The following is a 16,572-nucleotide window of genomic DNA, read 5'->3' as shown; positions in this document are numbered from 1 at the left end:
TTTAAATAAGGTATAGATAGATCTTCCAATTCAATTTATTTTGCAGCAGTTATCTTTAACTTGACTCTTGAAACCTTCTTTGATATCAAGCAAGCTCATTTTGATCATGGCTTGTTGAAAATCCAAGAAGAACAAGGCTTCGTTTTGTGCATAAGAGTTGACAAAGTTCCTAGTTCTTGGACTAATGAACAATGTTTGATCCGATGTGAGACGGAAATCAAAAGCCTCGAAGTACAAGTTATCGAAATCATTCCTTGTTTCATCAAAGGGATGCTCAGCATTATTACTATCACTGTATGTTCTGGACAGTGTCTTTGCAAATTTTGAGTCCAAATTTAAATCCACTATTCTATTTGAAAATTATATGCATTTATAGTTTAATATATAGATATTTTGTAACAGGAGGAATGACACGGTGAAAGCTAGTAATTATGAATTTAGAAGCCTTTGTCAAAAAGTTTTCCTTAATTATGATATTCATTATTCATCAACAAGCATGTATAGATAGAAATAGAAGCATAGAAACATATATGTATATTAATTACCAGAGAGAGTCACCATCTCTTGTGCTGAAAAGCCATGTTGGCCAAACATCTTGATGAGATCAAAAGCATTGAAGTTGGGAGATGGCAGATTCATGGTATCCTCAATTTTGGACTTTGTTCCATCTTTTCTTCCCTTTGGTATGTCATAAACTGGCCCTGCCTGTTCATTGCGCCATTCATAATATATATTTTTAATAGGAAGTTTTAGTAGAAAGAATACTTTATTTCTCAAATATTTGTTACAAATGACTCACACACTAATTCTCACCTCCTATTATAGCCATTCAATTTAGCTCCTTAATAGATGGTTAGGATTAAATCTAATCAACGGTCCAAATTAATCATCTAGAACCTTCATTACAAATATCTATTCTACCACAACTTTCTAAATACTTCTAGATTATTTCATACTACTCTTCATACTTTTATATATATTAAGACTCTTCTAAAATACTCTATGACCTTCTAGAATCTTCTAGAACTTTCTAAGGTATTTCAGGATCTTCTAGAAGATTCTAGAATGTTCTAGAACCATCTAGAGCATTCTCAAACAATTTAGAAAACTATACAAATACCGTTAAATCTAACTTTCTAAAATTTACCGTGACATAGTGCATCAATCCAGTTGCACAGACATGATACAAAAATAATAAAAAAATATTAAATATATCATATATGCTAATTAAAATTGTAAGGCATAGAATGTATTCAATTAACTTAAATAATGAAAAACTATTAACTAATACATATAAATATATATAATATATAATAATTAATTTTTAGAATACAAAATATTTTTTTACAATAGCATCACTCTATTTTTAGAATTGGTTCAGTCCGTGATAGTCTCCTAGGCTGCATTTGTTTATAGAGACAGAACACAACACTGAGACAGGGACATAGAGATACAAATCGTGTTTGATAGATGAGACATAGACAAAGACATTGTATCCATAGACACTGAATTAATGTATTTTGTGTCTATCCTGACAAAAAGGACACCGAGATACTAACAAAGAACACGATTTATTTTTTATTTTTTTTATTATTCTTATTAATTTTTCATAATTATAATTTTTTTATTATTATATTTTTTTAAAATTTTTTGAATAAAAAAAATGAGAATAAATTATATTTTCATAATTTGTTCTGGTTTATCACCAAACAAAATACAAAAATATGAAATTTTATATTTCTATTCTTTGTGTCTTGTTCTATCTAGTCTTGTCGTGTTGTCCTATTCTAAAAAATAGACCCAGTACTAGTATTCATGTCCTTCATGCACACCTTACCATTTTGTCTCTAAAATCGTTAACATTAAGTGCACCGTTACATTATGTCATTTTCCTTAATAAATTACATTCTCGTAGCATCTAACGCATTCGTTTCTCTTTCACAACTAGTTCAATCCCAATCTATTTTAATTTGGCTCTGAATTTTCTATTACGTTTGGCCACAATGCTTAGATCCTGGAATATATGCCTGGGCTAATTGTTTTGTTCCTCAAAAACTGCATCTTCCAGTTTACTTATTCTTTGGCTTTTGAGTTTATCCATTCAATTATATTCTTGTTATCTAACAGCAGCTTCAAATCGTTAATTTTGATAAGTACAACATTTACCAATCAATTTACAGTGTATCTCCATTAATTTTTTCTTGTATCATTTTTTTTCATCATGCAAACCATTTTACCTTTTACTTTAGACTACTTATCTTCATTGACATGATCCTTTTAACACCTAATAGTGCAAAATATTTAAATCAAGACATGAAGCAACGTGCTATTTCATTAAAACCATCTATAATAATTATTGTAGGGAGCCGAAAATGAAAAGTGTAGAGGAAAAAAAAGTAAAATAAAGAGAGAAAAACTTATTTTGTATGCCATAAAAAATACTAAATAATAAAAAAGAAAAAGAAATCAAAATTGCGTAACAATAGTTAACAATAATAAAAAAATTGTTTTAAGCTTATATCAATTGATGTAAAATTTCAATGGCCCTTCTAAAACTCCTTTTCGTCTATAGGAATCACTGTATACTTGAAATTTAGGGGTGGTTCCTTAGTTGAGCAAATCATAAAACCAACCATTGCACTAACATGAAAAATTAAAATAAAATAAAAGTTATTATAAGATAAAGATATATTATTCGAAATTAATTCTATTTTTTTATTTTTTGAATACAATTTAAAATATACTAAATCCCAAATTATCAAAATTATACTCAAACTCATCTACATCTATAGTTTAAATTTATCTGAAAATTTGGGTGCTAAGCAATTTCAAATGTTTTAGCCAATGAATTAAATAATAATAAGAAAATCTGAAAATAAAAAATAAATAAAAATAAGGGTGATCAGTTAAAAGATTCTATAATAGTTTTCTAAAATAAGAAAAAGAAAAAAGGTTAAAACCAACAATAATATACAGTATTATTTAAATTATAATAAATATAAAAAAACAAAAGAAATAAAAAAGATCAAATTTAGAAAATAAATAAATGAATGCCTGCATCATATGTATTTACTAATGGTTGTAGTAATCAAAGACATGTAACAATCAACAAATTAAAAAAATCATATGCTATATATACCAAAGCAGATTTAGAACAGATAAAAAATAACAAAGCAGATTCAAGATAGAGTAACAAAAAATATACTATTAACAACAAAGAATTAATCTTTTAGGAAGAAAAAGATACTTTCATAAAGTAAAATGAGAAAGTACATATAACAAATGATACTTGGTGCAATAGAGCTATATATAAATCAGCCATCGAAATCAAGCAGCAATGACCTCAACTTGTAGCAGAATCATCTGCACCTTTTAAAAATTTAGGAAACATTGAAACTAAAGAAAAGAAAAAAAGGCTAAAAGCCTACTACTAATGCTAAAATTGTATTTAGATAAAACACTTTTAATCTTCAAACTCAACAAAAATGAGTAACATACTAAAAAGTATGTTTTAATTTCAATATTTTAAATTTTTGCTAAAGTTGCATAGACATCATAGCATATACCAATTAATTTTATTATATCATATATAGAAAATATAACACACTTTCATGTGTGTCCAGAATAGGAATGCAGTATTGGACCATAAAATAGATCTAAAAGAAATGGTAAATTATGCATGGGACGTGAATAAATTACTGTAACTAAGTTAAATATTGCATTTTGACATTCATTTTCATGTAGCTCACTGGTCTCAAATTCTCATGGTTCTCGGATTTTATTTACTAACATTAGTTTTAAATGTAGAATCAACAAAAGAAGCCATTTAGATAAAGAAAAAATTGGTAAAATTATGTGTTCAGACGAAATGAATTATAGTCATTCTCCTACATTACATTACACACAGAGCATTTTGAAAGCGAGCCATCCCAAAAATATTCGTTTTTAAATGAAGTTTAACAAGATAAACCAAATAGGCATGCAGATGAAGTACCTCATAACAGCAATGGATATGAAGTTTCTTTAAATTCCTACAGCCAATAGGTATACCATATATAGCACCATTCCCAAAGTTTGAGTAATTTACCTGTTGAAGAGTTTGTAAGAACTTGCATTGTTCTCCATCCTGAAGAATACCAACATCAACAATTCTTTGATAGTAAAGTAATGGCAACACAATCAGACGTCTGCAAATAGAAAGTCGAGCTTAGCACCACAAACGAAAAATATACAGAAAAACAAACATAACAAGCAATGAAAAACTTGACCAAAAGTAAATATAAAGAGGCCAAACATGTGTCCCATGCTTCCTTATGTTGCCTATTTATTGAATGGTTAATGCATTTCTTATTTTACATACATACTGGCAAGATCTTCCAACAGATTCTAGCCCCAAAACCCGAATGTTGTGGCATCCATTGACTTCAAGATGTGTAAGTTCCTTGCATCTAGTAGTAATTGCTTCCAAACCCTTGTGACTTAGGAAATAACAGTCACTTAGTATTAGATTCCTAACTTCTTGCATCTATTACCAATGGAAAACAAACCCCTAAAATTAACCATTATTCTAAGAAAGGAGATTACTAACTAAAGCAGGAAAAAAATGATAGAATTCTTGGCAGAATCCAAAATTTAACAATTGGAGACACAAGAAAACATTGTGCAATTGCATGCAAGACTTGAGAGTCATGCAAATGGAGCTAAATAAACATAGCTAAGTTTATCTCATTAAATGTGCTTGAATAATATCAAAGCAGTATCAATATTATAAATAACATGTTAAATCATATAATGATTGGTTGCATGATAATAGTTGAAAGACACAAAGTATCATATGGTACATGCAACATGGTTAATAATTTAATAAAAAATAGCAGCATTTATTTACATATATGGTGCATTCTTTCTAATTTACAATCTTCGGGAGCTGATCATCTTGCTTACGGATGTTCTATCGGTCTTCTTCTCACATGTCCAAACCACCTGAGACGCGATTCAACCATCTTTTCCACAATGGGTGCTACTCCAACTCTCTCCCTTATATCTTCATTCCTTATTTTATCCAATCGTGTATGACCACTCATCCATCTCAACATCTTTATCTCTGCCACACTCAGCTTATGTTCGTGCTCTCCCTTAGCTGTCCAACAGTCCGTACCATATAACATAGCCGGTCTTATAGCAGTGTGATAGAATTTACCTTTAAGTTTTAAAGGCACTTTTTTGTTGCATATAAAACCAGATGCACTCCGCCATTTTGACCAACCTGCTTGGATCCTATGATTTACATCCTGTTCAATCTCTCCATTATCCTGTATGATGCACACAAGATACTTAAAACTTTTAACTTTTCCTAAAATGTTTTCTCCAATCTTCACCTCTATATTGGGGTTTTTCCTTCTCAAACTGAACTTACATTCCATATATTCGTCTTGCTACGGCTTATGTGCAGACCATACACTTCTAAAGCTTCTCTCCATAACTCCAACTTCTTATTTAGGTCTTCCCTTGACTCTCCCATAAGGACGATATCATCGGCAAAAAGCATACACCATGGCACAGGCTCTTGGATGTGCTCTGTGAGTACTTCCAAGACTAATGTGAAAAGGTATGGACTTAAGGATGATCCCTGGTGTAATCCTATACCAATAGGGAATTCCTCCATCACACCACCTTGAGTCTTCACACTAGTTGTGACCCCATCATACATGTCTTTAATTGCTCGAATATATGCGATCCTTACTCTCCTCTTTTCTAAAACCTTCCATAAGACCTCCCTTGGTACCCTATCATACGCTTTTTCCAAATCAATAAACACCATATGTAGATCCCTTTTATTACTACGATACCTCTCCATCATCCTTCTTAATAGGTATATCGCTTCAGTGGTAGATCTTCCTGGCATAAATCCAAATTGGTTCTCTGTTACTTGTGTCTCTTTTCTCAACCTCTGTTCTATCACCTTTCCCATAACTTCATAGTATGACTCATAAGCTTAATCCCTCTATAGTTTTCGCAACTTTGTATATCCCCCTTATCCTTGTAGATAGGTACCAATGTGCTCTTTCTCCACTCATCAGACATCTTCTTTGACCTTAAAATCTCATTAAAAATCTTGGTTAACCAGTTGATGCCTTTTTCTCCAAGCCCCTTCCAAACCTCAATCGGAATATTATCAGGTCCTACTGCCCTGCCATTTTTCATATGCTTTAGAGCCTCTTTTACCTCGAAGTCTCGAATCTTTCGATAGTAGTCAAAGTTTTAATCTTCTTCCCTTGTGCATAATCGACCAAGGCTCGGAGGAGTCTTTTGTCCCTCATTAAATAACTCGTAGAAGTAGCTCTTTCACCTTTCATTAATCTTCTCCTCTTGAGCCAACACCTCTCCATCCTTATCCTTTATGCACTTAACCTGATCCAAATCTCTCGTTCTTCTTTCCCGGCTCTTTGCGATTCTATATATACCTTTTTCTTCTTCTTTCGTGCCTAAAGACTGGTAGAGACCTTCATATGCTCTTGTTTTTGCTTCACTTACAATCACTTTTGTCTCTTTCTTAGCCGCTTTATATTTTTTCCAGTTATCTGCATTGCGGCATAAAGACCACTCTTTAATGCATTCCCTTTTTATCTTTATTTTTTCTTGTATACTCGCATTCCACCACCAGGACTCCTTGTCTCTTGGTCCTATTCCTTTAGATTCACCAAAACTTTCTTTTGCTGTTTTTCTAATAACTTCTGCCATCTCCTTCCACATCTCTTTCACGCTTTCATTCCCATCCCACTTTGTCTCTTCTCCTACTCGTCTTAGGAAGCTTCTTTGTTCCTCACCTTTCATCCGCCACCACCTCGTCCTTGGGTTCTTCGTATGATGTCTTTTCCTCAAATTTTTCTCAATGCGAAAATCCATGACGAGCACCCTATGTTGTATTGTCAAACTCTCTCCCGAGATAATTTTACAATTAATGCAAAATTTCCGGTCAACTCTCCTCAACAAGAAGAAGTCGATTTGAGAGCTTGTCATGCCACTCTTATAGGTTATAAGATGTTCGTCTCTCTTTTTTAAACATGTATTTGCAATGAGAAGATCAAAGGTTGAGGAAAAGTCCAAAATAGTTTTACCCTCGGCATTGATCACCCCGAAACCATGGCCTCCGTGAATACTCTCATATCCGATCACTTCTCTCCCAACATGGCCATTTAAATCTCCTCTTAAGAAAATCTTATCTCCCAAAGGTATGCCTTGAACCAAACTCTCTAGATCCTCCCAAAACCTTATCTTGTGTTGTTCGTCCGAACCTACTTGCGGTGCATAGGCGCTAATCACATGGAAAGCACTTCCCTCCACCACAAGTTTGATAGAGATGATCCGATCTCCAACCCTCTTGACATCCACTACGTCCTTCTTCCACTGCTTATCCACAATTATTCCAACCCCATTCCTATTCTTCACCTTTCCTATATACCAAAGTTTGAAACCAGAAGTATCAAACTCCCTAGCCTTTGCATCAACCCATTTCGTTTCTTGTAGGCATATAATGTTAATCTTCCTCCTTGTCATGGTGTCCACCACCTCCATGGACTTTTCTGTTAGAGTGCCTATGTTCCATGTCACAAATCTCAACCTTCTGTCGCTTCGACCTTCACCTTTTACTTTGTGAACTAGCTTATTTACCCTCATCCGTTCACGAAAACGTGAGAACCCTTACTTATTTAACACTACATCCGGCTCTTGTTTTGACACCGTACTCGACCCATACGGCGCGTTGCTTCCGGGCAACGACCTAGCTTTAGCGCAATAATGTCTTTGATTCATGTCATGGGGGTTCGGCTATATTTTTATGTTGGTTGCCGAAGACCTAACACAACCCTCCTCCTTTATCCGGGTTTGGGACCGGCTATGTACCGCAAGTGTAACATAGGCGGAGTTAATTAATTATAAATATAGTAATTAGTTTTATTTATTTATGATTTAAAATATTAGTTATTAAATATTTCACCACATCCAAATTAGGATGAGATACGTTCAGTATCATTGCAACGTAAATCATGGAAACTGGTTCAATTAGCTTCCGTCTCTTCACCCTCCTTCTCTCTCCAAATACCTAAAACATGATAAATCAGAAAACAGATTTAAAACCATCCAATTTATAAAGAAAAGAAACATTCTAATACCTAGTATAAATATCATTCACGTAGAAGTTTTAAATTCACTCATAGGTATTTGATTAATTTTTAGCTGAACCATCTTGATTTCCTAGCATTATTGTTTAGCAATTGATGGAATACTATTTTTTTAATTTTAACTATGAATTTGAATTGAAAATGAAATTTGGAGCGCTGTTAATGTTAGATAAGGCAGCGTTTATATTTGATACACATGTGCATCAAATTATAGATACGAAAATATAGGAGAGATATATATGATATTTGTTTATTGAGATACAAATTATAAAAAATATGGTTATACATAAGTACCAATTAAAAATATATATTTTGTGTTTTTCAAAAATACTGAAACATAAATTTGTAACTTGAAATTCTAATTTTTTTACAATTTTATTCTTTTATTTCGTTGATTTAGAGTTACAATGGTACTGTTTTCAATTTCTTTTTGACGATATTCGTATTTTATAAAAAGAATGTTTCTTTTTGTTCCTCTTTAAGATTTTTGCACATGAAAAATAACTACAGATTTACGGTTCTGTCTCTCGTCCTCTTTTCACCTCATTGTCCTATTTTTATCTCATTATTTGTCGTTTCAATATATGTAGTCTCTGAATTTGAATTTTTTTTATCTTTTATTGAAAAAATTAAATTTTATATTTATTGAATTTAATTTGAATTTGTGTAAAAATATAAATAGATGTTTCTGAATCATTCCAAAAATCACATTATTATAAATTTAATTTTATTATTATACATATTAAATTTTAGTTTGAATCAGAGTTTTATAGTTTCTGATTTGATTTAAAAGTAGTGGTAGTTTTCGATAATTTTAAAAGAAAAATAAAAAAATGTAAAAGCAATAATGTCAATGTTAAAATAATAAAGATAAAATTAAAATTTTATATAATAATAAATTGTGTATTTTATTCTGTCTAACTTTCAAGTGTAATATAAAATTAATATCTTCTTATATTTATATACTCTTATATATTTATATTTATGTCTCATTTATATTAAAATAACAATCAAATAGAGCCTAATGACTTATATACATGTGATACGTTATCCGTATCCTCGGTCGCCCGGAATGCTCGGAACGCAAATATCTGAAGCTGAACAAGCTCGGAACAAAAGCAGATAAGCTCGGCCTCACCCAATCAATTAAAAAGACACGTGTATCACAAAGCTCGGTCCCGTATCAGCTGCCCGAAAATCTCGGCACATGATCAGGACCGAAGCAGCATCACCCAACTGAAAATAAGAAACGTGCTCAAACTGGTTTACAACACCAAAACCGAATATCTTAACAAAACCTACAAACTAGGACTTATCCACCAACGGGTAAAACCAACTCCTATAAAACCTAGCTAATACACTCGGCTAGACCTCAGGTTCTATCACTCTTAGTCTCTTACTCTTTACTCTAAACTCATTTCATTCATTCACTTTGAATCACTACTGACTTGAGCGTCGGAGTATCTTGTGCAGGTATTCCCGCCGCGGTGTTTGATTCCGGCCGACGTAAAGCTCTTCCCCTTCACCGGCGATCTGCTCGGAAGTGCTTGAGCTCGGCCTCCAGTGTTCGGACGAATCACTTGGCGCCCACCATGGGGCCGGAGTACATCTAACCCCACTTTCTTCTTTGTTTAGTCTTCTACCATATTTTGCAGGATTCCCGATCCTCGAACATGGCTGACAAGGAAAGCCCACAACTCTCACAGGATGACCTCCTAGCTCGAATCGCCGAGCTGCAGGCGGAAGTACGAAGAATAGCCGAGTTGTCTACGCAGAACAATGGAGAAAGCTCCAAAAACTCGGCTCAAGGTGCCACAGACCCCTTGAACATCGCCCCGCCAAAAGAGAAGCTCATCCTCGACAACCCCTTCTCCGAGGAGATCACAAATTATCAGATGCCAAAAAACTTTACTCTCCCGACCGCACTGGAACCGTACAAAGGGTTCGGCGACCCCCGAGCCCACATAAAAAAGTTCCAGTCAATGATGTTTTTCAACGGCCCTAAGAACGAGCCTGTCCTTTGCCGAGCATTCCCAACCTACCTCGACGGCGCTGCATTACTCTGGTTCTCCAAACTCCCTGAGGGATCAATTTCCTCTTTCGAAGATCTTGCCAGATCATTCATCGACTACTTTGCCGCATCAAGAATCTACGTACACGGATCGGACTATCTCGGCACCATCAAACAAGGCCAGCATGAGAGCCTGAAAGACTACATGACCAGGTTCGCTGACGCCACCATGGAGATCCAAGACTTGGACCCAGCTGTTCACCTGCACGCCCTCAAAGCCGGCCTCAGACCTGGTAAATTCTGGGAGACCATCGCCATAACAAAGCCAAAGACCCTGGAGGAGTTCCGTGAAAGGGCGGCAGGTCAAATGGAAATCGAAGAACTTCGAGAAGCTCAAAAATCGGACAAACACCCAAATCGGAGAGACGAAGAAAGAATTTTCAGATCGCCAGTCAACAGGGACAGTAAGAAACCCTCCAAGCCTGCTTCAAAGTACAACACATACACCAGATTCAATACCAGAAGAGAAAACATTATCAGAGAAATCCTCAACGCCAAAATCATAAAACCACCAGCCCGAGCAGGAAACTACCAGGACCAGAGGTTCGTGGATAAAACAAAGCATTGTGCTTTCCACCGAAAGTTCGGTCACACTACGGATGACTGCATCGTCGCGAAGGACCTCCTGGAAAGGCTAGCACGCCAAGGGCTCTTGGACAAGTATATCGAGACCCGGAAGGGCAAAAGAGGAAACTCGGACAGGATAGAGCATAAGCAAGCAAAGACAGACGACAAAAAAGAGAGGACGACTCCTGATCCACCAAGGGGAGTCATTAACCACATAGCAGGAGGATTCGCAGGCGGAGGAGAAACAAACTCGGCCAGGAAACGAAGTTACAGGGCAATGCTGGCAATCGAAGGAACCATACAACCAAGGAAGGACAAAGAGTCAGATGTCACAATATCCTTCAACCAAGCAGACTTCAAATCGGCAAGCCCTAACCTCGACGACCCCGTGGTAATTTCAATCCAAGTCGGAGAACTGTTGGTAAGAAAGACATTATTAGATCCAGGTAGTAGTGCTGATGTTTTATTTTACTCTACCTTCACAAAAATGAAATTATCTGAAAAATTAATACGACCTTCCTCTGGAGAGCTAATCGGGTTCTCCGGAGAGAGAGTCCCCATCATGGGACACATATGGCTAAAGACCACCATGGGAGAAATCCCTATGTCAAAGTCCATCGATATTCAATATCTAATAGTAGACTGTTATAGCCCTTATAATATTATACTCGGGAGACCCGCCTTGAATATATTCAAAGCGGTGGTGTCCACATTACATCTGTGTGTTAAGTTTCCAATGCAGGGAAACAAGATAGCTACGGTTCACACCGACCACCAAGAAGCTCGGCAGTGCTATAACGCTTGTCTAAAGAAGGACCAGGCGAGGAAGATAACTCGGCCCCAGGTCCAATCCATACATAACTCGGCTGACACCACCGTGCTAGCCGATCTCGACCCAAGAGAAGACCTCCGCGAAAGACCTCGCCCAATGGACAACCTCCAACGAATAACACTAACGACAGATGACAATCAATACACATACATCGGAGAAGCATGAGAAGAGGAAGACCGAGCAAAACTCATACAGATACTACGCAAAAACGCCGATCTCTTTGCATGGACACCAGATGATATGCCCGGAATAAGCCCAGAAGTCATCTGCCATAAACTGGCAATTGACAAGACAGTCCGACCAGTAGCACAGAAGAAAAGGAACCTCGGAGAGTTGAAAAAACAAGCAGCACTGGAAGAAACCAAAAAGCTCCTCAACGCAGGTTTCATCCGAGAAATTCGTTTCACCACATGGTTGTCCAACGTGGTAATGGTAAGGAAGAACTCAGGTAAATGGCGCATGTGCGTCGACTTTACAAACTTAAATAAAGCCTGTCCCAAGGATGCTTATCCATTGCCTTGTATTGATAAATTAGTTGATAACGCCTCTGGTTTTAAAGCTTTGAGTTTTATGGATGCATACTCTGGCTATAACCAGATTCTAATGCACCCAGAAGACCAAAGCAAAACAGCTTTTATAACAGAACATGGGAATTTTTGTTACAAGGTAATGCCCTTTGGTCTAAAGAACGCATGTGCGACATATCAAAGGCTGATGGACAAAGTATTCCAACATCAGATAGGCCGCAATATGGAGGTCTATGTAGATGACATGGTAGCCAAAACACCCATGCAGGGGTCACACTGTGACGACTTATCAGAAATCTTCAAACAACTCCGAGCATACAACATGAGACTCAATCCAGACAAATGTGCTTTCGGAGTCCAAGGAGGAAAATTCCTCGGATTTATGCTAACATCTCGAGGCATCGAAGCCAACCCAGAAAAATGCAAAGCCGTACTGAATATGGCGAGCCCGAAGACGATAAAAGAAGTCCAACAACTAGCAGGACGAATAGCCGCCTTATCTCGGTTCCTACCTGCGGTGGCAAACCGATCTTATCATTTTTTCCAAACATTCTCCAAAGGCAAGAAATTTGCATGGACAGACCAATGTGAGAACTCTTTCACCGAACTCAAACAAAGCCTAACATCACCACCAAACCTCCAAAGACCAGAGACAGGTAAACCATTATACTTATATTTATCAGTATCTAACCATGCTATAAGCTCGGTCCTAGTAACAGAAACAGGGAAAAAGCAAAGCCCAGTGTATTTCATCAGTAGGGTACTGCAACCAACAGAAACAAGGTACCCGAAGATAGAACAATTGGCACTAGCACTAATCACAACAGCAAGAAGACTGTGGCACTATTTCCAGAGCCACACAATCATAGTACGAACGGACCAACCATTAAGGCAGATACTAACCAAACCCGAGCTCGCCGGCAGATTAATAAAATGGTCGGTCGAGCTCTCCGAGTTTGACATTCAGTACAAATCAAGGAAAACGTTGAAGTCACAGGTGCTGGCCGACTTTATATCCGAGATGACAAATGACACACATAATACAGAAGTCAGATGGACCATACATGTAGATGGAGCATCCAACAAAGAAGGCAGTGGGGCTGGGATACTACTCAAAGAAGGAGACAAGGTGGTGGCCGAGCAGTCACTACAGTTCCGCTTCAACGCAAGCAACAATCAAGCAGAATATGAGGCCCTACTCGCTGGACTAAAGCTCGCCCTACAACTGCAAATACCTCGAATAACAGCCTACTGCGACTCCTCGTTAGTGGTACATCAAATAAAGGGCGAATTCCAGGTAAAAGATCCTTTGTTAGAGAAATATTGGCTCATAACAAAGGACCTAATTTCAAAATTTAAAGAATTTGATATTATTCATGTAAACCGAGAACACAATACCAGGGCCGACGTGTTATCTAAACTAGCCACAACTCGGCAAGCCGAAAACACGTCGGCACTGTCCCAGCTAACGCTTGACAAACCGAGTTTTGAGCAGGACACAATTCTGAGTATTACACAGGTCCCAGATTGGCGAATACCTTTTCTCAATTACATCAACACAGGCACTATACCAAATGATGAGCCGAACTTGCCGCTCTTCCGACGAAGAGCAAGCTTTTATGCAGTGCTAGGAAACACTTTGTACAGACGAGGACATTCACAACCACTACTCAAGTGCATTAGCAACGAGGAGGCCGAGGATGTCATGGCCGAAACACATGAAGGAGTCTGCGGCAACCATATTGGTGGCCGAGCTTTAGCAGCAAAGATCCTGCGAACAGGATATTATTGGCCGACGATAAAGCGAGATTGCATCTCAAAAGTCAAAGCGTGTGATAATTGTCAAAAACACGCCACACTCTCAGAGACCCCGGCGGAAGAACTCCATACCATAGAGGTAAGCTGGCCTTTCGATAGGTGGGGATTAGATATCATCGGACCTTTCCCGAAAGCGCCAGGCCAGGTAAAGTTCCTTTTGGTTTCAATAGATTATTTCTCTAAGTGGATCGAGGCACAACCACTAGCACACATAACGGCAGAAAAAGTGCGATCTTTTTTATGGAAAAATATCATATGCAGATACGGTATACCAAGAGAGATAATCTCGGATAACGGGAGACAATTCACAGATCATAAGCTCGCTGCCTTTCTAACAAACTTTAACATCAAACATCATTTCAGCTCAGTAGAGCATCCGCAAACTAACGAACAAGTTGAATCAGCTAACAGAATTATCTTGCAGGGATTAAAGAAAAAACTCGGCGACGCTAAGGGAGAATGGGCAGACCTCATTCCAGAAGTTCTATGGAGTTACAATACTAGCATTCAATCCGCCACAGGAGAGACTCCCTTCAAACTGGTATATGGCACAGAAGCACTTATCCCAGTAGAGGTCAGCGTCCCAACATTAAGGTCCGAGCTCTATGATCAAACGAGCAACATACAAGCTCGGACAGCCGAATTGGACCTCATCGAAGAAGAAAGAGACATTTCTGCCATAAAGCAGCGAGCCAGAAAACAATACCTAGAGCAAAGACACAACAGAAGAGTAGTTCCCAGATCTTTCAACAATGGAGACCTCGTGCTTAGGCGCACAGAGGAAGCCCGGAAACCTCCAGCACATGGCAAATTGGCGGCAAACTGGGAAGGGCCTTTCCGAGTACTTCATAATCTCGGAAAGGGAGCTTACAAGCTCGAAACCCTTCAAGGAGATCAACTTCCAGGAACATGGAACATCTCCTCCTTAAGGAAATATCAGTCATGATGTAATCTATAATTTGCGAATGATGGTACTCTTTTTCCCCTCCGAAGGTTTTCTCCCAACATACATGGGTTTTACTCGGAGAGGGTTTTAACGAGGCCGGACGCAACAAATCATTGTACTCATACAAACTATTGAGCAATCAAAACGGTTCACATTTTGACAGTTAGAACGTACATTTCAGAGAATCCGAGCATAATCCTCGGAACCTTACCATCACGAGCTGAGCTTACTTCTCGGAAAACCTCCGCCACAAAAACAAGTCAAAATTTTTTTCTAACGAACATACTAGTCCGAGCTTCATACTCAGAATTCAACATGCGCATACCGAGCATAATACTCGGACAAATATACATCGACATTCCCCTCATCTCTAACAAATGAACACGCAAAATCCGAGTTTTATACTCGGAGAACAACACGCGCGTTTCGATCATAACACTCGGAGAAGCACATGTAAATACAACAAACGTCAAAACTATTTAAACAAGTCCTAAGGGATCACTCTACTATAACCCTTATATTGGAGCTACTGCTCTCTTTACCAACAATCAAGAGACAATTGCAACTGTCATCAACGCAAACACACACACAAATTGCAATCGCGGCACAATATATGGTTCTCATCACGTTGTAGAAATATCATATTTTATAAAAATAAAACAGTCATTGCCAAACCAAACTGCTCGGAGGCCAAAATACCACTGCAAAACGATAAAACTAGAAGATTGTTCAAAACAAAAACCAATACATCATGCACAAAGCTTACAAAAGAAACTATGAACTAACGGCCTAATCTGCCTTATCACCAATGCTAGACTCCCCGCTATCATCTGAAGCAGCAGCACCATCATCCACAAGCTGCCCGTTCACAACCACTTTAGTTGCATCAAGCATGTCCGCATCTGACCCAGGAAACAACACCCGCACTTGAGAAATAGCGCACTCGAAGCCTTGAGCATATGACTCATAAACCTCAGTCTGCAACTCCTTCACCCTAGACCCCAAGCGATCATTGTCAGCCTTAACAGTCTTCATCTCCTCTTCACAAGAAAGGTGAAGACGTTTTTTCTCAGCAAGCTCAGACTCTTTCAACTCCAACGAGGAGGACAACTCCATAATAGTCTTCTCCTTTTTCTCCAAAACCGAGGATAGCTCGGCAACATCCAGAGTAGACTTGTTTTCTCTCTCAAAAACTAGCTCTTGAGCACGACCAACAGCTACCATACATGCACCAATCACCTAAAACAATAGCAAAGGACATCAACACAATAAGACAAACACAAACTATGACAAATACAACCCTCACCTGCATAAAGCGGCTCACTCCTACATGGCCGACATCCTCGATCATCTTCATATCATCCGGAAAGCAGCAAAGCTCATCAGCCATGACAGAAAAAGGATACAATTTTCCCCACAGTGAACGACAATGAACATTTTCCAAATAACCATGCAATCTTTTTTGAGACTCATAGGCAGACTCTACTCGCTGAAGCTCCACAGAAGAATCCCCTTCCTTCAGGAAAGCCTCGGCAATCTTCTCTTTCGCAAAACCCCTCTTTCGTTTAGACTTAAGAGCAGCCTCAGGCTGAATCACAGGCCCTTTATCAGCATTGGTAGCCGAACTCTCC

The 16,572-nt window shown here is 37.7% G+C and overlaps 1 protein-coding gene and 1 pseudogene across 1 annotated transcript; one reads left to right on the top strand and one right to left on the bottom strand.

The window, feature by feature from the left end:
• Window positions 1-30: 30 nt before the first annotated feature.
• On the bottom strand, window positions 31-829 carry LOC112717837 (peroxidase 47-like; annotated as a pseudogene).
• Window positions 830-9,853: 9,024 nt separating this feature from the next.
• On the top strand, window positions 9,854-11,815 carry LOC112717836 (uncharacterized). Its single transcript, XM_025769770.1, has one exon. The coding sequence runs from the start codon at window positions 9,854-9,856 to the stop codon at window positions 11,813-11,815; it is 1,962 nt and encodes a 653-aa protein (XP_025625555.1).
• The last annotated feature ends 4,757 nt before the right edge of the window (window positions 11,816-16,572 follow it).

The sequence above is a fragment of the Arachis hypogaea genome, chromosome 10, assembly GCF_003086295.3.
Source record: "Arachis hypogaea cultivar Tifrunner chromosome 10, arahy.Tifrunner.gnm2.J5K5, whole genome shotgun sequence".
NCBI lineage: Eukaryota > Viridiplantae > Streptophyta > Magnoliopsida > Fabales > Fabaceae > Arachis > Arachis hypogaea.
The sequence above is the reverse complement of the archived record's forward strand: the minus strand, read 5'-3'. Positions and strand labels throughout refer to the sequence as shown.